The sequence below is a fragment of the Enhydra lutris genome, unplaced genomic scaffold, assembly GCF_002288905.1.
Source record: "Enhydra lutris kenyoni isolate GAN:26980312 unplaced genomic scaffold, ASM228890v2 scaffoldscaffold18, whole genome shotgun sequence".
In the NCBI taxonomy this organism is placed as follows: Eukaryota; Metazoa; Chordata; class Mammalia; order Carnivora; family Mustelidae; genus Enhydra; species Enhydra lutris.
The window spans coordinates 12,545,631-12,572,556 of NW_019154102.1; the positions used below are offsets into that span (position 1 = coordinate 12,545,631).

The 26,926-nt window shown below is 36.3% G+C and overlaps 1 protein-coding gene across 1 annotated transcript; it reads left to right on the top strand.

The window, feature by feature from the left end:
- Window positions 1-227: 227 nt before the first annotated feature.
- On the top strand, window positions 228-25,778 carry LOC111148029 (peroxisomal biogenesis factor 13). Its single transcript, XM_022504385.1, has 4 exons — window positions 228-388; window positions 19,520-20,214; window positions 20,793-20,918; window positions 23,134-25,778. Exons 1-4 carry the CDS (start codon window positions 297-299, stop codon window positions 23,430-23,432), a joined length of 1,212 nt encoding a protein of 403 aa, XP_022360093.1. The 5' UTR covers window positions 228-296; the 3' UTR covers window positions 23,433-25,778.
- Window positions 25,779-26,926: the final 1,148 nt, after the last annotated feature.

Genomic DNA, 26,926 nt, shown 5'->3' on the forward strand with positions numbered 1-26,926 from the left:
CGTCTAGGACGTGGTAGTCGCTGCCAGAAATATCGATGAGCCCTTACCCTCAGGTTTAGAGTGGAAATTCTTGCTAAGGCAAATAAAAAGAGAGTGTTCCCCACCCCGGTGGATTAATGGCATCCTCCTTTCCTCAGGTCCCGGCTGGCAAAGAACCACAAACGACGTCCTAAATGCTGGGGAGGACGGGGTGGAAGACTCGGTGTTCTGCCCATTGTGCCTGGCGTGCGAGGGGCTAGTGTATCCGGACCTGGAGAGTCCCAGCGCGAACCGGGAGCGGAACGGAGGTGGAGGAGATGGCTTCCCAGCCACCTCCTCCCCCGAAACCCTGGGAGACCCGCCGAATTCCTGGGGCCGGGCCAGGACCAGGACCTGGGCCCACTTTCCAGTGAGTGTGGGATTTTTCTGGCCGCGGGTTTGGTGGGCCGAAGAGGGGACTTGGCAGGAGACGGTTGAGGCCGTTGTTGCGCTGCGGTGTCCCCTCCCCCTCTCAACCAGTCCTCAACGTTGAGGGGTTCAAGGTAGGGACGGGACGCCAGTGTGGGGAATTTCGATGTCAGACAGCTGTTTCTGACTCGACGGTTCTCGATGCAGATAGTCTCCATGGAGCCCCTGGGAGCCTCACTGGGTCCCCGAGCTTGGGAAAAAAGGGGGCGGCTTTCCTGCTCCTTTCTATTAGCGGAATACCGTGACAGAACCGCTTGACCCTCTTAAAAGCATTAGACTTTTGGTCTTTTCGCTGATGAGAATAGGGGGCATTTGCCCAGCACCGGCTGGACAGGGAGCAAAGTCTCCCCAGAGCTTTCGACAGCCTCTCGAGAAGTTGGTGAAAGCCCAAAAGGTCGCTTTTACGCAACTGGAACCCAAGTGTATACACTTTGCGTTGTTCTTCCGCATAACTCAGCAATGTTTTGGATTGGAGAAGCAACTTTAAAGCGGGAGTTGTAACTCCAAGGCCTATGGATGGACTTTGTGTGCAAAATAGTGTGTCACTTTTCTAAGGCCTGCGTATTTTTTGTTTTTAATGGGTGTTTAATGGGGAAAAGGCTAAAAGAGAATGAAGGAGAAGAGTTTCACATGCTTGTGTGCTTCGTGTTGGGTGGATCTGGACATCGAAATTTAGGTGAGATTCGAATGGCAGATCGCCTACCATAATAGGTTTAGAAAATCCCCAATATACTGGAAAGTATTTCTGCAATGTTCTAAAATTTTGTAATCCTTATTTAAGTATCAAGATGCTTGAACCTGGGCGACACTTCCTGCTACCTTTTTTATGCGAGATTTGATTTTTTTAAAAAATTTTTGGACAATTCTTTGGAAGACAGGTTTTATACTTTGGCATCTTGTTAAAGTTCTGTTTATGTAAAATTAACCATTTTCCCACTTTTTTTCATTGTGAATTTTAAACACGTAGACTGGTAAAGTGTAAGAGTGAATACTTGTGTATTCACACTTAGCTTTAAGAAAATTTTTCCAGAGGCACCTGGGTAGCTCAGTCAGTTAAGGGTCTACCTTGGGCCCAGGTCATGATCCCAGAGTTCAGGGATGGAGCCCTGCATTGGGCTCCCTGCTCAGCAGGGAGTCTGCTTCTCCCTTTGCCCCTCACCCTGCTCTTGCTTTCTCGCTCTGCTCTTTGTCAAATAAATAAAAAAAATTTTAAAGACTTATTTATTTATTTATTTGACAGAGATCACAAGTCGGCAGAGAGGCAGACAGAGAGAGGGGAAGGGAAGCAGGCTCCCTGCTGAGGAGAGAGCTCGATGCGGGGCTCGATCCCAGGACCCTGGGATCATGACCTGAGCCGAAGGCAGAGGCTTTAACCCACTGAGCCACCCAGGCGCCCCAAATAAAATATTTTTAAAATAAAAAAATTAAAATTACAGAAACAGTTAAGCCTCCCACTATTCTTTCCTGCTGTAACTACTGTCCCTGTTTGCTGTTTAGTGTACCCAATTATGTTTTTATACTTTATACCTTGGTCCTTAAGTTTGTGTGTTTTATATATATGTATATATAGTGTTTAGTGTGTTTTTAGAGTTTAAATAAATATGTTCAAAGTATGTATCATTTTGCAAAATGTTTTTCTATTACATACTATTGATTTGAGATTTATCTTTTTCATACATGCAGCTGTAGCTCATTCTAATTGCCGTAGGATATTCTATTATATAAAAACAAACTATTCTGTTGTAAGTATTAAAGTATTAATTATGTATTAAAAACTGCTGCAGTGACCATTCTTTTTTTTTTTTTTTTTTTAAGATTATTTATTTGAGAGAGAGCGAGAGAGCCTGAGCACGCATCAGCAGGGTGGAGGAAGGGAGGGAGTGGGAGAAGCAGACTCCCCGCAGAGCAGGGAGCCTAATGTGGGGCCTGATCCCAGGACCCCAAGATCGTGACCTAAGCCACCCAGGCACCCCTGCAGTGACCGTTCTTGTGCCTTTCTCCTTGTCCACATATCCAAGGGATTTTCTAATAACGTGTTAATGGAAGTGGAATTACTTGGTGGGAGGTACACTTAACTTCAAGTACTAACTACTGCCACATTGCTCCCCAAAGTGGTTATATACCAGTTTTTACATTTTCACTAGCTGTTTCAGTTTCTCTGCATTCTTTCTAACACTGATGATGTTATTTTTTTAGTTCTATATTTGCCAATCTAATGGATGTGAAATGATACTTAATCTTTAATTCGCACTTCTGGTTAGTAATAAGATTGAGCATCTTTTTGAATGTTGAATTAGCCATTTGAAATTTTTCTGTTGATATTTTTTGCCCACTTCTTTATTGGCTTTAGGTTTGCTTATCAACTTGTTAAGAGTCCTTTGTTCATACTAATTATATTTTTGTTTGTATGTTTTCAATTTCTTTTAGCCTGTGGCTTTTCTACTTTACATTCATGTTCACTTTTGTTGTACAGATACTTCTAATTTATAGTGAAAATTTTCATACTTTGTGTTTTTTATGTCTTGGTTAAGAAACCCCTTCTGGGGCGCCTGGGTGGCTCAGTAGTTAAAGCCTCTGCCTTTGGCTTGGGTCATGATCCCGGGGTCCTGGGATTGAGCCCTGCATCGGGCTCTCTGCTCCGCAGGGAGCCTGCTTCCCTTCCTCTCTCTTTGCCTGCCTCTCTGCCTACTTGTGATCTCTGTCTGTCAAATAAATAAATAAATAAAATCTTTAAAAAAAAAAATGTTCTGTATTTCACATTAATATCTTAAATCTACCTGGAACTGACTCTGTTGTACAAAATAAGTGCAAAATAGAGATTATAGTTTTCCCCCCCCATGGGATAACTATCCCAGTACCGTTAATTTATCTATTCTGTACTAGTTTATAATGCTATCTGCATCCTATTATCCTATTTATTTCCTAAATGTGTGGTTCTGTTTGGGGGACTTTCCCATCTGTTCTGTTGGTTTTTCTATTAATATGCTAGCACCACTCTGTCTTTTTTTTTTTTTTTAAGATCATTTTATTTATTTTAGAACAAGCAGAAGGAGGGGCAGAGGAGGGAGGAGAGAATCTCAAACAGGCTCCATGCTGAGGGACCCCTGCTAACAACCCTGAGATCATGATTTGAACTGAAATTGAGTCAGACTCTTAACTGAGTTACCCAGCCACCCCCACACCATCTTTTTAGTAAGTTCTGATACCTGCTATGTCAATAGCCTCCACACATTGCTATTCTTCAGAATTGCCTTTGTTACATTTACCCTTTATAAAAAAGACTTACTGGGATTTTTATTAGAACTTCATGAGAATTTGAACCTTTTTGCCCTAAATAATGTTTTATAAATATGTCCATGAAGTACTTTTCCATCTTTTATATCCAGCATAAGTCAGACTTAATTTGTTCCAGTGGTTTAGTTGAAATTCTCTTGTGTTCTATGCTGACAGTCCTATCATTTACAAATAAGCCAGCATAGATAACCAGCATCCTTGTATTGCTCCTGCCTTTCATCGGATTGCTTCTGAAATCTGTTAAGTATAATGTTTACTTTTTTGTTTTTAATAGGTTTCCTTTTGAACCTCTGTCTCCTTACCTTGCTCATATTTTTATTATGGAGTATTAAATTTTATAAATGACTTTTATGCATTTATTGAGATAATCATATGTATTTTTTAAATTTGAAAATGTTTATTTCATCAGTTAACTTTCTAGTGTTGAATCATGAGTAAATTTCTGGATGAAATTTACTACTTAATTGTGATTATTTTGTAAAATACAGTGTTGAATTCTGTTCTAATATTTTAAGATCTTTGCATATATATTTCTAGATGAAATTAGCCTGTAATTTTCTTTCTTTGTACTATACTTTTTTGGCTTTATATCCAGGTTGTATAGCTACAGAAATTTTTCTATTGAGTCTAATTTTTATTCCTTTATAGGTAGACTGTTTTTTCCTTAGTAGGCTTTAAGATTTTACCTGATGCCTTTGTTCCCTGCAACTTTATTATGCCCTATTCAGGTGTGAATATACAGACATGTATATTTTTTCCTCCTGCTTAGTACCTACATTGTTCATGCTCAGTACCTATAATATTTACTCTAAGAATTCAATCTTTCTTTAGTGTAGGAAATTTTTCACTACTTATATCTTTTAAGCCCTATTATTTCCTATCTCTTCTTCCCTGAGTCCTATTAAACATTGTATCAGGAATAGTTTCTGCTAAAGTAACAATGTATGACTTACTCCACTTTCTTGTTTAGTTAATGGGAAGTCTAGAGAGTCTAGATCTGCTAATTCAACATTGTCTTTAGGGGACCTACATTTTTCCTGGCTTCCTTGTTGTTTTCTTTAAGCTTTCTGAGAGTTTAGGCCATTTATGTCTTATTCTTGCTTCTTTGAAAGGAATCTCTTTTTTCCTTTGGCAGCTTTAAAGATTTTTCTCTTTGTTTTTCATTTTCAGCAATTATACTTTGTTGGGGCCTCAGTGTGAACAGTTTCGTTGTGTTATTTGGGATGGGAGTCACAGAGATACTTATATCTGACTTGATATCATTCATTAATTTTAGAAAGTCTCAGCCATTATCTCTTCAAATACTGCTTCTGCCCATCATTTTTTTACCCCTTTGACTCCCAACTCCCTATAAGCTATTTCACTGTACAAACCATAACTTAAACTCCTTTCTATGTGTATTCTTTTGATACTCATGCTTCATTCCGGGTATTTTCTTCTGAGCTGTCTTCTGGTTCACTGATGTTTTTCTTTCAGAGTGTTTAATCTGGTACTGAACCGATCATTAAATTCATAGTTTAAGTAATCTTAATTTTTTAGTTTTATAATATCCATTTGGTCCTGCTTTATAGTTTCTATTCTCTGCTAAAAAAAAATCTCAATCTTGTCTTTTTTTTCTTTAATATCTTAGTCATAGTTTTTTTTAAAGTCTCTGCCTAGTAACTCCATTATCTGGACCCGTATGGATCTCTTTGTATTATCTGATGTTTTCCTATTTCCTATATGTTTCCTATATGTTTCCTATATTTCCTATATGTTTTTTGACATATAGTTTAGTGTTCACATAGGCCAAATTATTTTTCAGTGAGAGTTGGACATTGTATGTAGATAATTTAAAGCAATTTGAGGCCTAGGATGCTGGCTGTCTCGAGAGTTTTACCTTTGACAGGCACCTTTCCCCACTAGCAGTGTAAGATCATTTTTAATACTTTCAAGAATTGAGCCAGTTTGAAGCTGTGGTTTTAGTTCCTGCTAGGGCTAGCTTATTTCTTATATACCATTTTCCCTTATTCCTAGTATATGACCCTTTAAGGTCCCAGTCTGAAGTGTGGGTTTTTACATTGGCCCTCATCTTTACAGGTTCTGAACCCTAGTTTTTGTCTCCTGAGCACAGTGAGTCTATTGAAAGCTCTGCACAGCTTCTTGCCCTGTCAACTATCTCTTCCAGATTGATGCTTGTGCCTTGAGAAACTTTTCAAAATGGACTCTGAGTTTTCTTTCTCCTGGATATTAACTTCTTAATTCCTCAATGCCTTGTTCTTGCATGTTTTAAACAGGTAATGTTATATTTTTTTTAGCCTTTCTAGTTTTTTTAGTGGGAGGATTAGTCTGATTACCTAGAATGCCATTACTTGAAGTGGAATTCCCCAAGTTCTGTATTTTCCACTGTGTTCCTTTATGTACAACAACTAATTTTCTTCTTCCCTTGTAGTTGCAGGACAATTCCTGTGACTATGAGCATCGTGTCTAAGATTTGTAATGGACTTTTTCATATTTACATGTTTTTATTTCATTTCAATTTTTATTTCATAGATGTTATTGCTTCATTGAACTCTTTGACTATTTTAATGTTTGGCTGTTATATAAAATTTGTTTTTCCTTGAATGAACTCTCATTCTTTTTTTAAATTGATTTTCAGTTAATTAACATATAGTGTTTTATTAGTTTCATAGGTAGGATTCAGTGACTCATCAGTCTTACATTACACCCAGTGCTCGTTACATCACATGCCCTCCTTAATGTCCATCACCCAGTTACCCCATCTCCTAGCTCCCTCCCCTCCAGCAATCCTCAGTTTGTTTCCTATGGTTAAGAGTCTCTTATGGTTTGTCTCCCTCTCTGATTTCTTCTTGTTTTATTTTTCCCTCCCTTCCTCTATGCTTTTCTGCTTCGTTTCTTAAATTCCACGTATGAGTGAAATCATATGGTAATGGGCTTTCTCTGATTGAGTAATTTTCTTAGCATAATATCCTCTAGTTCCATCCATGTCATCACAGATGGCAAGATTTCGTTTTTTGATATCTGAGTAATATTTCATTGGGTGTGTGTGTGTGTGTGTGTGCATGTGTGTTTACTACCTCTTCTTTATCCATTCATAGACATGTGGACTCTTTCCATAGTTTGGCTATTGTGGATATTGCTGCTATTAACATTGGGGTGCAGGTGCCCCTTCAGATCACTGCATTTGTATCCTTGGGGTAAACACTTAGTAGTGTAATTGCTGGGCCATAGGATAGTTTTATTTCCAACTTTTTAAAAGATTTTATTACTTATTTATTTATTTGACAGACAGAGATCACAAGTAGGCAGAGAGGCAGGCAGAGAGAGAGGAGGAAGCAGGCTCCCTGCTGAGCAGAGAGCCCGATGCAGGGGTCGATCCCAGGACCCTGAGATCATGACCCGAGCCGAAGGCAGAGGCTTTAACCACTGAGCCACCCAGACGCCCCTATTTTCAACTTTTTGAGGAACGTCCCTATTATTTTCCAGAGTGTCTGTACCACTTGTATTCCCACCAACAGTGTAAGAGGGTTTTCCTTTCTCTGCATCCTCACCAACGTGTGTTGTGTCCTGACTTGTTAATTGTGGGGTGGTATCTCATTGTGGTTTTGATTTGTGTTTCCCTGATGCTGAGTGATGTTAAATATTTTTTCATGCTTCTGCTAGCTATCTGTTTGTCTTTGGAGAAATGTCCGTTCAAGTCTTATGCCCATTTCTTGATTGGATTACTTAGTCTTTGAGTGTTGCATTTGGTGAGTTCTTTATAGATTCTGCATACTGACCCTTTGTCTGATAAAATATTTGCAAGTACCTTCTCCTATTCTGTAGGATGTCTTTTCGTTTTGCTGACTGTGTCCTTTGCTGTGCCATAGGTTTTTATCTTAATGAAGTCCCAATAGCTCCTTTTTGGCTTTGTTTCCCTTGCCTCTGGAGGTCTGTCTAGCCAGAAATTATTGCAACCAAGGTTACAAAGGTTGCTACCTGTGTTCTTGTCTAAGATTTTGATGAATTCGTATCTCACATTTAGGTCTTTCAATCATTTTGAGTTTATTTTTGTGTATAGTGTAAGAAAATGGTCCAGTTTCATTCTTCTGCATGTGGCTGTCAATTTTCTGAACATTATTTGTTGAAGAGACTGTCTTTTTTCCTTTGGATATTCTTTCCTGCTTTGTCAAAGATTAGTTGACCATAGAGTTGAGAGTCCATTTCTGAGTTCTCTTTTCTATTCCACTGATCTGCGTGTCTGTTTTTGGGCCAGTACCATACTTTCTTGTTGATTACAGCTTTGTAATAGAATTTGAAATCTGAAATTGTTATGCCTCCACCTTTGGTTTTCTTTTCAACATTCCTCTGGCTATTTGAGGTCTTTTCTGGTTCTATACAAATTTTAGGATTATTTGTTCCAGCTCTGTGAAAAATGTTGATGGTATTTTGATAGCGATTGCATTGAATGTGTAGATTGCTCTGGGAAGCATAGACCTTTTAACAATATTTGTTCTTCCAACCCGTGAGCATGGAATGTTTTTCTGTTTCTTTGTGTCTTCCTCAATTTCTTCCATGAGTGTTCTGTCGTTTTCAGAGTACAAATCCTTTACCTCTTTGGCTAGGTTTATTCCTCAGTATCTTCTGGGTTTTGGTGCAATTATAAATGGGATCAATTCCTTAACTTCTCTTTCTTCTGTCTCATTGTTAGTATATAGAAATACAACTGATTTCTGTGCACTGGTTTTATATCCTGCCACTTTGCTGAATTCCTGTATGAGTTCTAGCAATTTTGGGGTGGAGTCTTTTGGTCTTTCCACATAGAGTATCATGTCTTGTGCAGAGAGTGAGAGTTTGACTTCTTTGCCTATTCGGACATCTTTTATTTCTTTTTGTTGTCTGACTGCTGAGGCTAGGACTTCTAGTACTATGTTGAACAACAGTGGCGAGAGTGGACATCCTTGTTGTGTTCCTGAGCTTAGGGGAAAAAGCTCTTAGATTTTCCCTGTTGAAGATGATATTTGCTGTGGGGTTTTCTTATATGACTTTTATGACATTGGAGTATTTTTCCCTCTATCCCTACACTGTGAAGAGTTTTATTCAAGAAAGGATGCTGTATTTTGTCACATGTCTTTTCTTTGTTTATTGAGAGGATCAGATGGTTCTTGTCCTTTCTTTTATTAACATGGCATATCACACTGATTTGCAGATGTTGAACCACCCCTGCAGCCCAGGAATAAATCCCACTTGGTCGTGGTGAAAATCCTTTTAATGTACTGTTGAATGCAACTGGCTAGTATCTTGGTGAGAATTTTTGCATCCATGTTCCTTAGGGATATTGTTCTGTAATTCTCCTTTTTGGTGGAATCTTTGTCAGGTTTTGGGATCAAGGTAATGCTGGCCTCATAGAACAAGTTTGGAAGTTTTCCTTCCATTTCTATTTTTTGAAACAGCTTCAGAAGAATAGGTATTAATTCTTCTTTAAATGTTTGGTGGAATTCCCTTGGGAAGCTGTCTGGCCCTGAACTCTTGTTCGTTGGGAGACTTTTGATTACTGCTTCAATTTCCTTGCTGGGTATGGGTCTGTTCAGGTTTCCTATTGCTTCCTGTTTTAGTTTTGGTAGTTTATATGTTTCTAGGAATGTATCCATTTCTTCCAGATTGCCTCTTTTGTTGGCATATAGTTGCTCATAATATATTCTTATAAGTGTTTGTATTTCTTCAGTGTTGGTTGTGATCTCTCCTTCAACTCATGACTTTATTAATTTGGGTCCTTTCTCTTTTCTTTTTGATAAATCAGGGATTTATCAACCTTAGTCTTTCAAAGAGCCAGTTCTTAGTTTCCTTCATCCGTTCCCCTGATTTTTGTTCTGTTTTGTTTTGTTTTTATTTCTGTATCATTGATTTCTGCTCTTATCTTTATTCTCTTCTCCTGCTTGGTTCAGGCTTTATTTATGTTCTTTCTCCAGTTCCTTTAGGTGTAGGGTTAGGTTGTTTATTTGAAACCTTTCTGTTTCTTGAGAAAGGCTTATATTGCTATATACTTCCCTCTTAGAACTGCCTTTGCTGCATCCCAAAGGTTTTAAACAGTTGTGTTTTCATTTTTATTTGTTTCCATGAATTTTTAAAATTCTTATAATTTCCTGGGTGACCCATTCGTTCTTTAAAAAGATGGTCTTTTTTTTTTTTAATTTTTATTTATTTATTTGACAGAGAGAGATTACAAGTAGGCAGACAGGCAGGCAGAGAGAGAGGAAGGGAAGCAGGCTCCCTGCTGAGCAGAGAGCCAGATGCGGGGCTCGATCCCAGGACCCCAGGATCATGACCTGAGCTGAAGGCAGAGGCTTAACACACTGAGCCACCCAGACGCCCCAGAGGAGGAAGCAGGCTCCCTGCTGAGCAGAGAGCCCGATTCGGGGCTCCATCCCAGGACCCTGGGATCATGACCTGAGCCGAAGGCAGAGGCTTTAACCCACTGAGCCACCCAGGTGCCCCCTGAAAAGATGGTCTTTAACCTCCATGCATTTGTTTTCCTTCCAAATTCCCTCTTGTAACTCAATTCAAGTTTTAAAAAGCGTTGTGGTATGAAAATATGCAGGTAATAATTCCTGTCTTTTGGTACCAGTTGAGACCTGATTTGTGACCCAGTATGTGATCTATTCTGGAGAATGTTCCATATGCCCTCGAGAAGAATGTGTATGCTGTTGCTTTAGAATGGAATGCTCTGAATGTATCTTTGAAGTCCATCTGGCCCATTTTGTCATTCAAAGCCCTTGTTTCCTTGTTAATCTTCTGTTTAGGAGATCTGTCCCTTGTTGTGAATGGGGTGTTAAAGTCCCCTGCTATTGTTGTATTATTATCAATGTGTTTCTTTAATTTTGTTAATTGGATAACAGGCTGCTCCCATGTTAGGGACATAAATATTTATAATTGCTAGATCTTCTTGTTGGATAGACCCTTTAATTATGACATAGTGGCCTTCTTCATCTCTTATTACAGTCTTTGGTTTAAAATCTGTTTTGTCTGATATAAGGATGGCTACCCCAACTTTCTTTTGGTGTCCATTATCATGATAAATGGTTCTCTGCCCCCTCACTTCTTTTCTTTTTTTTTTAAAGATTTTATTTATTTATTTGGGAGCTTATGTGAGTGGGAGAGCACAAGCTGGGGAGCAGCAGAGGTAGCATAACAAGCACACTCCCCAATGAGCAGGGAGCTCGACGTGGGGCTCGATCTCAGGACCCTGAGATCACGACCAGAGGCAAAGGCAGCCTCTTAACCAACTGATCCACCCAGCCGATCCTCCTGCCCCACCTCACTTTCAATCTGTAGGTGTCTTCGGGTGTGAAATGAGTCTCTAGTGGACAACATATCTATGGATCTTGTTTTTTTGTTCAATCTGATACCCTGTGTCTTTTGATTGGGGCATTTAGCCCATTTACATTCAGAGTAACTATTGGAAGATACGAATTTTGTGCCATTGTATTACCTGTAAAGTCACTGTTTCTGTATATTGTCTGTGTTACTTTTGGGCTCTCTCTTCACTTAAAGGATCCCTTTTTAATATTCCTTGCAGGCTGGTTTAGTGATCACAAATTCTTTTAGTTTCTGTTTGTGCTGTAAGCTCTTTACCTCTCTTTCTGTTCTGAATGATAGCTTTGCTGGATTAAGCATTCTTGGCTGCATATTTTTCTCATTTAGCACCCTGAATATATCATGCCAGTCCTTTCTGGCCTGCCAGGTCTCTGTGGGTGGGTCTGCTGCCAGCCTTATCTTTCTGTCTCTATAGGTTGATGACCTTTTGTCCCAATCTGCTTTCAGGATTTTCTCTTTGTCTTTGAAATTTGCAAACTTCACTATTATATGTCGAGGTGTTGACCTATTTTTATTGATTTTTGATGGAGGTTCTCTTTGCCTCCTAGACTCAAGTGCCTGTTTCCTTCCCCAGACTGGGGAAGTTCTCAGCTATAATTTGCTCAAATATACCTTCTGGGCTCTCTGTTTGTCTCTTGCTCTCTTTTCTCTTCCTCTGAGTCCCCAATTATTCTAATATTGTTTCACAACACTTGGGAACTCTGCTGCACTCAGGCACCCCTATTCTTTCTGTGACCCCAGGGATCCTGAGACCACACTGTCCCATCCAGGATTCCGCCTCCTTTGCCACCTGAGCACCTTTTAAGGCAGGGATATCCCCTACCAGAGCCTATTTCTAAAAGTTCCAATTTTACACTTTGATCCTTATCACTTTCCCGTAGCCAGCTTATGGGAGCGTCCTTCCCCCATACTTTATATTCTAACATATCACCTCAAATTCACTTCTCCTCGCCTCCTGCCTTGCAAAAAGTCATCACTTTTCTATTTGTAGAATTGCAGCAATTATTTTCTTAGATGTCTGGTTGAGTTTGATAGCTATCTAGCTAAATTCCATGGACTAAATGAAACTAGATTCCCCTACTCAGCCATCTTCCCAAGAAGCTGAATTTTTATTCTAATTGTTGGTTTTTGTTAGTTTGGTTTCTTAGTGTTTTTATTTCTTCTTTGTGTGTCTTCTTGATATGTTTGTTTTGAATAGGTTCTGTTTCCTTTTTGAGTTTTTGAGTTGTTTCCCTTCCCTTCTTCTATATTTACCTCTTTGTGTCTAATAGGTTTCCTGTTGCCTCTCCACCCTCCCATGTAAGAACAAGTATAAAAATGGTAGCTTAGATTAAGGATATCAAAGATCAAGTTACTGAGTCAGTTGTTAACTTGTTTCATTTCCTGCACTTGAGACGTTAATGAGAGTCTTACCCTTCATAGTTCTGCAACTTTCTAAAAATCTTAAACTATTGTTAGCAAATTTATAATTGCTTTTTAGAAGCCAAGGTATTGCATTCCAGTCCACAGCTTCAAGGAATGAACTAGTTCCATTTGTTTGTTTTTGTTTGGTTTGGTTTGGTTTGGTGTTTTGTTTGTTTGTTTTTAAGAGAACCAGTGAGGTTTCTTTTTTTTTTTTTTTTTTTCTTTTTAAGGTTTATATTTATTTGACAGAGAGAGAGCACAAGCAGACGGAGAGGGAGAAGCAGGTTTCCTGCTGAGCAAGAAGCCCAATAACAAGGGCTCAGTCACAGAATCCTGGGATCATGACCTAAGCTGAAGGCAGATGCTTAACTGACTGAGCCACCCAGGTGCCCCAAACTAGTTCTGTTTGAGTGGAGCACTGTTAGTTCTTGTTTTTTCCTAGAAACCTATGTCCTGGCTGTCACTGCCTGATTTCAGACCCAGAATTGAGTAGGCCCATAGTTTCACCCCTATAGTCATCTTTATATTTCTGTTTAATTTCTATTTCATAAATCTAGATATGCCTGTTTATTATTTTTGTTTTATCTGTTATTGCTCCTACTTTAGAGCAGAGCTGCTTTATGAAAACTAGAAAATACTACACTATTTCTTAGTCACTGTTTCTTACATTATTTCTTAATCTTTTCTTTAAACTCTTTTTAAAGTTTGGTTCCACTTTTTGTGATGTGATACAATATGAAATAAACAAAACCTATGAATTAATTCTTGCCAAAAATGTTAACCTGATTCTAATTAAACCTTTAGATGCAATGTTTAATTTAACTGGAAATGTAGAGGATAGAGATATATTTAAACAACATTTTGGGGTCTCCTGCATGGCTTAGTCAGTTAAGCATCCAGCTCTTGATTTCGGCTCAGGTCAGAATCTCAGGGTGGTGAGGTTGAGCTCTGTGTTGGGCGGGGAGTCTGCTTGAGATTCTTTCCCTCTGCCTCTCTCCGCACATGAACTCCCCTCCCAAAAAAAACAAACAACATTTTGGGGAAACACAGATCAAGAAATGTAAGATATCCTAAAACAAAACTGACTCAGGGTGCCTGGATGGCTCAGTCAGTTAAGCATCTGCCTTCAGCTCAGGTCATGATTCCAGAGTTCTGGGCTCAAACCCTGCTTTGGGCTCCCTGCTCAGCAGGAACCCTACTTCTCTCCTTCCCACTGCATGGTGTTCCTCCTGCTTGTGTGTGCACATTCTCTCTCTCTGTCAAATAAATAATTTTTAAAAATGAATAAAATGGGCTCTACTCTTCAAAAAGTCAAGGACATTTAAAAGAAGCAGGATGATTCTAATTTAGAAGAGATGAGGAAACAACCAAATACAATGTGTGAACCTTAATTGAATTTTTGTTCAAAGAAAACCACAATAACCTAAAAGACATTTGACTCTTACAACTCAATGATAAAAAAGCAAATAACCTGATTTTTCAAATGGACAATATCTCTGAATAGACATTGCTCCAGAGAAGAGCTAAAAGTGGCCAATAAGCCCATGAAAAGATACTCAACATCATTAACCGTCAGGGAAATGAAAATCAAAACCACAGTGAGATACTACTTTATACCCACTAGGATGGCTAAAGTGAAAAAGATGAATAATAACAAGTGCTGGCAAAGATGTGGAGAAATTAGAACACTCATTCACTGCTGGTAGGAATATAAAATGGCCCAGTTGCTTTGGAAAACAATCTGGCGATTCCACAGAAGGTTAAGCATAGTTACTGTATAATCCAACAATTCCATACCTAGGTATATATACCCAAGAGATAACAAAAACATATGTCCACATAAAAATTTGTATATAAATGTTCATAATAACAGTCATAATAGCCAAAAAGTGGACACAATGCAAATGTCCATCAACTGATGGATTGATAAACATAATTCAGCAATAAAAAGGAGTGAAGTACTGATAAATGCTACAAAATGGATGAACCTTCAAAACATTATATAAGGTGAAAGTAGCCAATCACGAAATACTACATATTGGTATGATTCATTTACAGTAAATTCTCATTATTTGCAGATGATGTATTTGCAGATTTTCTTACTAAAATTTATTGTAACCCCAAAATTAATACTTAGGGCACTTTCATCATCACTCACAGACATGCATAGAGTGGCAAGAGATCTGAGTCATCTCTCAGCTGAGGTTGAACAAAGCAACCCTGTCACTTCTTTTTTTATATATCTATTTGTCAGAGAGAGAGAGAGAGAGAGAGAAAGTGTACAAGTGGGAGGACAGCAGGTAGAAGGAAGAGAAGGAGCCACCCCACTGAACAAGGAGCCGGATGTGGGGCTCAATCCCAGGACGCTGGTATTGTGACCTGAGCCAAAAGGCAGATGCTTAACTGACTGAGCCACCCAGGCTTCCTGAGACTTGGGGGTTTTGTTTCCGCTTTATGCTATAAACAGGTGTCCTTTTCACAATTTGATGGAGGCCACATTTTTCATATTTTGGTAATTTTGCTGTTTTAAAATGGCCCCTAACCATAATGCTGAAGTACATTGTTTCCCCCAGGAACAATGATTCCGTATTTGCTAATTCAATGTTCACAGCAACTTTACAGAATGACTATTAAAAATAAGAAGAATTGACGATACATGAGATATCTAGAATAGACAAATCCATAGACACAGAAATTAGATCAGTTTTTACTTAGTGTTAGGACTAAAGCAGGAAATAGGTAGTGATTGCTAATGGATAGGGGATTTCTTTGTGAGATGATGAAAGTGTTCTGGAATTACATAGGTTGATGGTCGTACATCTCTGTGAATTTACAAAAAGCTCATTGAATTTTATACTTCAAATAGCTCTTTATACTTTAAATAGCTGAGTTCATGGTATATGAATTTTATCTCATTAAAGCTGTTTAAAGACATTTGATGGTATTTGTTATCTGTTGTCTGTTCAAATGTTTAAAGACATTTGAAAGTAATTGTTATCTGTTGAATATCAATTGGATAATGATGAAATTGTTAATTTTTAGAAATGGGAAAATGGTATGGTTTTGTATGAAATATCTTTGCTCTTAGAAAATACATGCTGAGGTATTTAGTAGTAATATATCAAGTTTAGGGACACCTGGATGGCATAGTCGGTTAAGCATCTTCCTTAGGCCCAGGTCATGATCGCAGGGTCCTGCGATCAAGTCCCTTGTGGGGCTCCCTGCTCAGCGGGAAGCCTGCTACTCCCCTCTGTTTGCTGCTCTCCCTGCTTGTGCTCTCCCTCCCTCTCTCTCTCTCTCTCTCTCTCTCTGACAAATAAATGAAATCTTAAAAAAAAAAAAAGGTATCAAGTCTACAAGTTACTTTCAATGGTTCAAGAATTTTTTTTCAGATATTATTTATTTGAGAGAGAGCATACATGTTCATGAGCATGATTGTGGGGCAAGGTAGAAGGAGAAACAGGCTCCCCACTGAGCAGGGAGCCCTACGACACGGTTTGATCCCAGGACCCTGGGATCATGACCTAAGCTGAAGGCAGACGCTTAACTGACTGAGCCACGCAAGAGCCTCTGGTTCAAGAACTTTTAAAAGACTAGAGAGTGAGAGAAAGAAAACAAATACAGCAAAACAATAGCGGTTATTGAATCTAGAGAGAAGGAATATTGGTATCCATTGTACTTTCAACTCTTTCTGTGTTTGAAATTTTTCAAAATACAAAGTTGGGTTGGGAGACTTTTGGCACATTTAGCACTGAATAAACATCTTTTGTTATTCAAAGTCATAGGCCAGCTTAGTTGTTCTTATTTTGCTGGTTGTAACAGAAAGCCAGACTATATGTGGATTCTGATTATACTTGTGTATGCCAGAAATAGGCAGCATTCAAATCAGAGAAGAGTGAGAGGAAAACTTTCTTTTTTTTCTTATTACGTATTTACATTTAATTATAATTTTTAAACTATCATATTCATTGAAATTTATAAAATAACAGAAGGCCATATAAAGAAAAAATCTGTATTAATACTCTAGGTGATATATGTGTTTTAAATATTCACTAAAGAGAGACTTCAGCATAGTGTTTGTGTCAGTACCTGTTATATGCTAAGCACTGTAGTAGGTGATGGTGAAACAAGAATAACTCCTGTACCTGTGAGGAGCTCATTGGTAGAAGAGGCAGACATGTATAGGAATGTAAGATACTGTATAATGATGGACAGAGAATTATGGTAAGGGCTTCTGATGATGGCAGAAGCATTAATTTAAGGGGGGGAAAAACCCTGTTGAGGACAAATGGAAAAGCTAAGCAGAATATAAAAACATTTGCTTAAAAACATCTGCTTGAATGCATTATAGAACAAATAAGAAGATAAAGATTTATGGAGCTCAGATCTAGAGAAAGATGGAAGTCCACAAAGGTGAGAGTGGATTCACATAGAAGCTGCTGCTGATTCCAGAAGAAGCAGTTTGGATGATGAGAAACTAGTTGAAGAGTACTTTTGACAGACTCTTGGAGCATGGTTAGAGTCTAGTGGTCTAGAAGTGCTGATAAATTACCCACACCTTGAGTTATGACCCTGAAAAAATACATCTAGGTATGAGGGTATAAAAGAAGCAAACAGGCCCTTAACAGGAATATAAGCCCAGCTTCAAATCATCTTCATTCCCAAAATTAGATAAGGATATCATGAATTGATAATAGCCTTAACAGCCTGCCTGAAGTAAACTAGAGGATGATTAAGAAACCAGTATCCAGAATGAAATATATCTGGAGGAAGAGAGCATCATCCAGGGGCTCAAATTATTGCTACAGTTCTTTGTGTATTATCTGATACATAAGCAAAACCAAATAACAGGACCCAGAAAGACATTAGATAACAGAAATGGAAATTAAGTATAACAACAGATAAAAAACAGATTCATAGGGGCTCCAGAAAATGGAGTTACCAAAGAGACTTTAACATTGTTTTTAATATGTTGAAGGCGATCAATAGAAGGAAACATAAGGAATTTTAGCAGATATTTGGAAACTATTAAAAGGAAAAGGAATATCTAGAATAAAAAATACAGTAACCAAAATTAAGAACTCATTGGGTTTAACCACAGATTAGACATTGCTGCAGAGAGAATTAGTGACTTAGAACAGTGTTCTAAGTGTGTCCTGTGAGAGTATGGACCAGCTGTTGTTTTTCAAACTGTGTAATAGCAGTCCACAAAATAACGAAACTTAGGCCAGGATGTAAAGAAAGCAACATTGACACTGAGCATACTGTTTAGTTTAATTGCATTAAGAATTCATTGATTTACATTATGGTACAAGATATTTATTTTGTGGTGGAATGGCCCTTGAATAGCAGTGACCTGAAGGATAAGAAGAAAATATCCGACATATTTTTGCACAAAGAGACAATGTACAGAAAATACAGAAAGGAAGGGAAGAAATTTAGGGGATGAGGCAAGGTATAATTTACAAATAGAGAAGATGGTCTGATAGTAGTTCTTCTCAAAATACTTATGCTGATAACCAATACTTTTTCTTTTTTTAAAGATTTTATTTATTTAACAGAGACATAGCGAGAGAGGGAGCACAAGCAGGGGGAGTGGAAGAGGGAGAGGTAGGCTTCCTGCTGAGCAGGGAGCCCCATACGGGGCTCAATCCCAGGACCCTGGGATCATGACCTGAGCTGAAGGCAGATGCTCAAAGACTGAGCCACCCAGGTGCCCCACCAATATTTTTATATAAAATACAGTAAAAATATAGCAAAGTCAGATAACTTAAACAGTCTCATTTGTTGTACTTTACTCATTATAGATGGGAACATGTGACTTATAAATTAGCACTGGTCCACAGACCTTATTTTAAGTAGCATTCAAGAAATTGAGTTCATAATTAAAATCATAATCTTGATAGATGCTGAGAAATCACTTGATAAAATTGGTAAAAAATTGATAAAATTTTCATGCTAAAAACTCTTAGCAAATAGAAATGGAAAAGGAACTACTAAATTTACAGCAGCCGTGCAGCAAACATAATAATCAATGGTGACAGGTTGAGAACTTTCCCTTTGAGATCAGGAAAGAGACTGTTATCACTTCTATTCAAGATTGTATAACATGTCTGAGGTATAATAGCTTAATCAGAGCTGTAAGAATTGAAAAAAGAAGAAATAAACCTACTGTTATTCACATACAAAATGATTGGAAATCCTTAAGATTTTTGAAAATCCAATAGAATAAAAAATAAGATTCCTGGATACAAGGACTATATTTTTTTAATGCATTATTTCTATGTAATAGTATCAAAATGAAATTTAGAAGACACCATTTACAGTAGCATCAAAAATATCAAGTATGTATGAATAAATTTAGAGAAAACCTGCCACATGGAAACTATATAAAACATTATGGAGACTCAATAAAGTTATCTTTAAAAACCATTATTGAGAAAAATCTTTCAGAGACCTAATAAATGTGAGTTGAAACTCACTTGATGTGGTTTATCTCAAATTAACCTACAGAATCAGTGTAATCCCATACAGTCTCAATAGGGTTTTGGAGGGGGGAGAAGGTGTGGAACTTCAAGCTCTGATACTAAAATGTGTGTAGAAATTTAAAGGGTCAAATAGCCAAAACATTCTTGAAGTTGAAGAACATTGTAGGAGGACTTGCTTTATTGGATACTAAGACCTATTATAAAACTATAGTAATTAAGATAATGACATTTAGGTGCAAGGATAGACAGATACATGGTTGTACCCAACTCTGAGAAAATAGATTAAGAATACTTCTAATAATGCCGGCATAAGTAAACAAGAAAATAGCAAAGTTTAGTCAGCTGTTCTACTTCTTCATTTTGTTTTAAGACTGAGATTCTAAGCATGTGGATATTAGCGACTATTTCTTATTCTTACACATCTTCAGTAGATCTGTTGTTAACACTAGATCTGTAAGAAGTATTTAATCGTTACTTTGAATTGAATTTATTATGTGCTTAAGTTGCTATTTTGAATCTTTATCTGGTTTTAGATCTGCTGATTTGGGTCCTACTTTATTGACAAGACCTGGACAACCTACGCTTACCAGAGTGCCCCCACCTATTCTTCCAAGGCCATCACAGCAGACAGGAAGCAGCAATGTGAATACTTTCAGACCTGCTTACAGTTCATTTTCTTCGGGATATGGTGCCTATGGAAATTCATTTTATGGAAGCTATAGCCCTTATAGTTATGGATATAATGGGTTGGGCTATAACCGCCTTCGTGTAGATGATCTGCCACCTAGTAGATTTGTTCAGCAAGCTGAAGAAAGCAGCAGAGGTGCATTTCAGTCCATTGAAAGTATTGTGCATGCATTTGCCTCCGTCAGTATGATGATGGATGCTACCTTTTCAGCTGTGTATAACAGTTTCAGGGCTGTATTGGATGTAGCAAATCACTTTTCCCGATTGAAAATACATTTCACAAAGGTTTTTTCAGCTTTTGCATTAGTTAGGACTATAAGGTATCTTTACAGACGATTGCAGTGGATGATAGGTTTAAGAAGAGGCTCTGAGAATGAGGACCTATGGGCAGAAAGTGAAGGAACTGTGGCTTGCCTTGGTGCTGAGGACAGAGTAGCTAACTCAGCAAAATCTTGGCCAATATTCTTGTTCTTTGCTGTTATCCTTGGTGGTCCTTACCTCATCTGGAAACTGCTGTCTACTCATAATGATGAAATAACAGGTAAGAGTAGGAGAATGGGCTCAAAAACCTTTTAACAGTCTCAAATTTCAAGAATGAATTTGTTAAGTTAGCATTCTTCATATTCATTTGTATTTAATATTTTGATCCAGTTATATTTTCAGGTAAGAACTTGAAAACTGGAAAACAAACATATAGCAAAAACAGGCTTATTGATTTATTTATTGTTTGCTTAATATAACGGTACACATTGCCTGACTGCTGTTTACAAGGTACTGAACTTAATGCTGTAGAGGACGCAAAGATACAGAGGACATAATTCCCTTATCTTTCTTTTATTGTTTTTTGTTTTTGTTTTTGTTTTTTCTCCCTTATCTTTCTAATACTTATTGGCAGGGAAATGGCTAAGACAATACACAGGTAATTGTAATTTTGGCTTGAAGAAAAAAAAAGTTCATAATAGATATCCTAGTGAACATATTGTTGGATTTTATATGGTGTTAATTATAGAATTTACTTTGGGGGGTACTTTTCTCTTGGCAAATAAATTTATGCAGTTTATAAACCATAGTGAACTGTAAACCCTAACCCTTAATCTTAATTCTTAATTTGGTTTGTAGACAATACAAACTGGGCAAGTGGTGAGGATGACCATGTAGTTGCTAGAGCAGAATACGATTTTGCTGCTGTATCTGAAGAAGAGATTTCCTTCCGTGCTGGTGATATGCTAAACTTAGCTCTCAAAGGTAATAAAACGTGAATAAATTGGAATTATCCATGATTTTTTAAAATTTGTAAATAGAGTATTAAAAACTGCAACAAAGAATCTTGGTCATTGTTAGTTAACTCAGAAGTAGTTGCTAGGATTTCTCTTTCGTGTCAGTTTAGAACTTCCAAACCTGGGGTTGTGGGGGTGGGGAATGCCCAACAGGTTTGTTCCAATAATATTTCACTGAGGTGAGGAGAGATTTTGTTCATATAATCTCTTCTAAACTCAAAACTTGAATTCAGATTCTGTTAATCCCCACACAAAGACATGAAGTAAGCACTATATGTAATAAATCTAACAACCCAAAGAAATTATCCAGTGTCATGTAAGTATCCCCGTCAGACTGGTATTGCTTTCTTTTTTATTTGAATAGTGTTTACTTCAGAAACTCCAACATGAATATTTTAGGAATTACTCTCATGAAGTATTAAAGAACCTCAGCAAAAAATTTATATACATCTCAGGTTTATTTTTAGACTAGGTCACTAATAGTTTTTAATGGCTCCAGACAAAATGACCTTTTCCCTTTAGCTTTCCCCAGTAATGATGATCAGAATTTTTAATGGATTTGGGGGGGAAAAGAAAAGATTTTTGTGTGTTTGTGGGGATTGAGGTTTGCTAGGAAAAGGAACATTTTGTTGGTAAAGATACTAGTGACAATAACAGTTGTCCTTTATAGTACAAGGCACTATAATTTATATCTTACATTTAACCCTTATAATAATGATATGATGTGGGTACTCTTATTATACTGTTCCTATTTTACTTATGAGAAAACTCAGAATGACTAAATTGTCTAGATCACAAAGCTGAGATGTGATGGAGCTCGACTTGAACCTAGGTTTGTCCCATTTCAGAACCTATACTTGTGACTAACTATGTGATCTATTAACGGAAACGTGAGCCTTTAATTAGTTTTAGTCATTCTTTATATAGGGAAAAAATATTGTCAACGTTCACATTATTTGATTATTATATAAATAATTGAAAAATATCAGTCAAATTTGCTAAATCTCTGCCACATCCTTCAGACACAAAATCTAGGCTTCTAAGTATTATATTCATGTTTTTCTCCTAGTGAAAATAGCACTTTCAAATAATTAGTTTTAACTAATCTAAATAAAATATAAAAAAGTTCAAGTGTGGTTTCTTTCAATTACATTATACTATTTAAGGAAAATTTTATATCTCAAATTATTCGTCCACTAATGATGCTGCTTAACACTGTGGCTTTGCTTCTTTGCTTTTCTCCATTGCTCACATAAAGTACATTTGAGCATTTAGAACAAAAGCAGTCACAGACATGGTTGATTTTAGATGTTTTATTTTTTCCCTCTATTGTAAAGTATTAAACATAAAAATGTCATATTGTGCCTGACTTACAGTGTTGAACTAAAACTTAAACAGCTTTTTAAAGATACAGGCTATCTTGAAAGTACCAAAATACAAAATTGAATACACTAAAAAACCTTTTCTTCTTTAAGCTTAGAGTATTGCTTTACCCTTTTTGTTATGTGGCTAGAGATAACTGAGGTCTTTATCTTTGCCCATCTTGGATTAAAATCAGCAGTATTCACTTTCTTGAATTGTTCATCACGAGGGCGCTGGTTTGGTTAAGCATCCAACTCTTGGTATCAGCTCAGGTCTTGATTTCAGAGTCATGAGTTCAAGCCCCACAGGGACTGCATGCCAACATGGAGCCTACTTTAAAAAAAAAAAAAAAAAAAAGAATTTTTTCATCACAATCAAATAGAATGAATTTTATATAGTATATAAAGAAATTTGTGATGTATAAAGGTACATATTTTCTATACTTGCTCTTAACTTCTTTTGAGAAGGAATGAGAAATTCATTTCTTAAATTTCAATTTAAAATATGGAAAACACTGATGTTAGTTTTAGCTTTTGGGAGAACTGAATCTCCTTACTCTATGAATGGACCAACTGATAGAGACTTCATGTTCTTCGAGGTTGAAAATATATTTGGTAAGTATAAAATAAAAAGTGTAAATTATAAGAAAGGATCCTAGAACTGGTAAGCCTACTCATCATTTGATTTGGAATATATATATATTGTTTGTTTATATATTTTAGTATGTAAGTGTAACACAGATTTTACTTAATATTTTGTTATCAATATTTTTTGGACTCCAAAGTGTGTTATAATTACAAGGCTGTCTTTTCTTCCATCAGAACAGCAACCCAAAGTACGTGGTTGGCTTCTGGCTAGTCTTGATGGTCAAACAACAGGACTTATACCTGCTAATTATGTCAAAATTCTTGGTAAAAGAAGAGGTAGAAAAGCAGTGGAATCCAGCAAAATTTCCAAGCAGCAACAACCTTTTAACAACGTAACACTAACTAAAGGAGCCACGGCTGTTGATTCTTTGGATGAACAGGAAGCTGCCTTTGAATCTGTTTTTGTTGAAACTAATAAGGTTCCAGTTGCACTTGATTCCACTGGGAAAGGTGGAGATAAACAAGATCTTTGATATCTTTCATGTTTGCCTGCAGTTGAACTATACTTTTTAAAAATTACTTTTTACAAAGAAATTAATCTACAATCCAATGAACACATTTGTTAATGGCTATTCCAGGTGTTTTGCTGCTAGAAATTATTAAAGTTGTACACTAGTGTGTTGGTCTGATGACCTGGTTACATTTTAGAAGTTATTGGACCATGAGGATATTTGTTTCACCTAGATTTTAAGATTATGGAGACTGCTATCATTTTCATCTTATTTAAAATCCTATGTTTTATTGAAAGTAAGAATGATGAACTATAGAATACAGTGTTTGCTATAGTAAGGGTCTTAAATGCGTTTTAAAGTTAGAACTTAATTGATTTGGAATCCTCAGAAATTGAGTGATATATAAATATGAAAACAGGCAAAAGTCTACTTTTTTTTTTTTTACAACTTTAAACTGAATAATAAAATTTTCTGATCTGTGTTATATCCAGTCTTGGGTTTGCTTTAGACAGTAATATGTTTTTACCTACCAACAATTGGTACTGTTACCTTTTATTGTATTTTTAAAAATTTATCTTGAAAAGGTCACTTGAAGTATTCTGAAGGAGATGGTTCTAGAGTGATATTTAGCCCTTCTAGTTTTTCCTGCTAGTAAAGAGGCTGAAGTTTATCTTTCTTACAGATTATTTCAGTTTCTTCTGAGAATCATAGAACTTTTTATCCCTTTACAATATGACTAGTTTTCATCTTGGGTAAATCAGAATATATGAAAGATTTACTTTCTTTTTCTCCAGCCAAGACTCAAATCCTTTGAGTTTGCATATAACAATATAATCACTTCTAGCAGTAATGATTTAAAATCTTTTCATGGATTTTCTGCTTTTCCATAGTGTAATTACTTTTTAAATTCCATAGTCAGGCTGTTCTTTAAACCTTGAAAATGTGTCACATTGGATACACATTTCTTTTAGGTTTAGTTTTTACTACTGAGACTATAAAGAAAATGGTGAATTGCCATTTAGCATATAATAATACTATATGACTTGTTTTGTGTTTAATAATGACTTTAAATGCAGTTAAATTTCAGTACACTGAGTATTTCCCCCACAAAATTGGAAAATCCGTATACTTGCTGTGATCATACTACAAAATAATATTAGGAATACAGGTATACAAGAATACATTTACAGATACGGTTCAAAATGTGGAATTATTTGATAAAGATTTTGATTATTTTCATCTTTTTATAGACTTTATGTTAATCAAATAAATAATTCTAGAACAGTTCACACAAAAACATATAAGAACCAAATACATACTCAGCATAGAATTTTACTAAAGGCTTTTTGAGAACCTCTATTTTGAAAGGACAGTAGAAGTAACATATAATTTAAAATATAAATATTGACCCCATGTACAAAAAATTATTTAATAGTAAACTTTCTTTATCTTAGGCCTATTTTTTAACACCCAGATATTATTTAGTCTTCAAATTGAGATAAATTTTCTTGTATATTATTTTACATTTGTGTTCTACAGTTACAGATTCTGCTTTTTTTGTTGTTGTTAGAGTAATTTATGGAAATTTTGCCTTTGAAACAATTTTCAATAAAACAGATTATTTAATTTGATGTTGAGACATCTAAATTGATTGCTAGAAATGAAGTGAGAGTGAAATGTTGAGTCAGCACTATTTAGGTTAGAAAAGATGAATCTCTAGGATAGAATTTTGACTACTATTAAAGGTGTGTAAGGAGAAGAGTATAGCACAGAATGAAAGACAAAAACAATTTCACTTTTCTTTGTTTGGTTTTCACCTAAGTACACTAAATTGCAGTATCATTATCTGATAACTATTTGTGTCTGAAAATTCCTTTTCTATTAGAATTCTGGAAAAGGAGAAAAGCAGAGAAATTTTATAGCCTTTTTTTATCATGACAGTTTTAGTATAATTTTTTGGATGTGATTAACTGTAATGTTCACAGCTCTAATACTGTTTTTAGGAACTCATTTAAGTACTACTTTACAGAAATTACTAACTGAAACCAAAACATTTTCAATTAAATAGAACAATAAATCACAAGTTACAATAAGAAAAGTTTCATGTACATTTTTTTTCTGATCGTATTTTATCAGTTTAGAAAGGAAAAGGTAACAGGATTATAAATTTTTATGTTTTAACATTTCTTTGGATACTTGATTCATTCTGTCATTATGTCATAATTATACATTTACTTGAACACAGCTGTCCTTTATCTTATGCTTTCTTTAATGGAAAAGTAACAGAAATTGTTCTTCAGTTAAAATTTCATTTTTAATAGGTTGTGAAGTTACTTTTACTGGACAAATAAAAGTATATTAAACTTGGTTGACACTTTTTTGGAGATCAACTTAACTCTTTTTGCAGGATTGAAATTAATATAAAAAGTGTATTTTTCTTCATATTGTGTATATTAACTACTGCAAACCAGTTTGTTCTATTTCCTTGTGATTTAAAGAAAAATATCAGATTTACATTTACATAACAATTACCTAGAGGGTTATAAATAAAACAAGACCACAAATCTAGGTTTTGGGAAATCTAGATATTAGTCTGAATATCACTATGAACTTACTATAAGACTTAACTCACAATTATTTTTTGTTTCCTCATTGACGGCATTGGGGATAGCTGCTACATCTGCCTCCTGAGAGAGTGCTCTTAAAAAATGTAAAGCAAAATCAAAAGTACAACGCTATAGCAAGTATATATGTTTTGTAAATTTTTCTATATATATTGAAACTCCTTACATTCTGAAAAAGTCAGGAAGAATTTAGATCTATCTCGAATTTTAGAATTGCATATACTTAATTAAGAATCAGAGTTCAGGGGCACTTGGGTGGCTCAGTGGGTTAAGCCACTGCCTTCTGCTCGGGTCATGATCCCAGGGTCCTGGGATCGAGCCCCACATTGGGCTTTCTGCTCAGCGGGGAGCCTGCTTTCCTTCCTCTCTCTGCCTGCCTCTCTGTCTACTTGTGATCTCTGTCTGTCAAATAAATAAATAAAGTCTAAAAAAAAAAAAAAGAATCAGAGTTCACTTGTACTTACAACTTTGCCCAAGATGTAATTTAAAATTATTTTGCTGAATACGAGAATGGCCTAATGCAGAAAAACACATTAGAATATTTATTCAACACAAGAAGTTTTGTTTTTTTAGCATTGCCTTGAAATGTTCTTTCGTATCAGTTTTTTATTTGGTTTATCTTATTTGGGAGAATGAACTGTTTCTTCAGTTCATAACTGAGCAAATGCATGAATCCTGTGGAATACTTAACCATATGCCCCATGAATAGTTCTTCACATTTAAAGAAATAATGTTTAAACATTAACAGTGTTTCTGCTCGTGTAAAGTAAGTGTTTTGGTTTGTAAGGATCTCAGGTGTTCAGAATTGAGTCAGTCATTGGTCATACTCTTTATTTATGACACCCATATCCTTGGTATGGAAAGGCTACACATTTGTTCTGTTGTATTTCA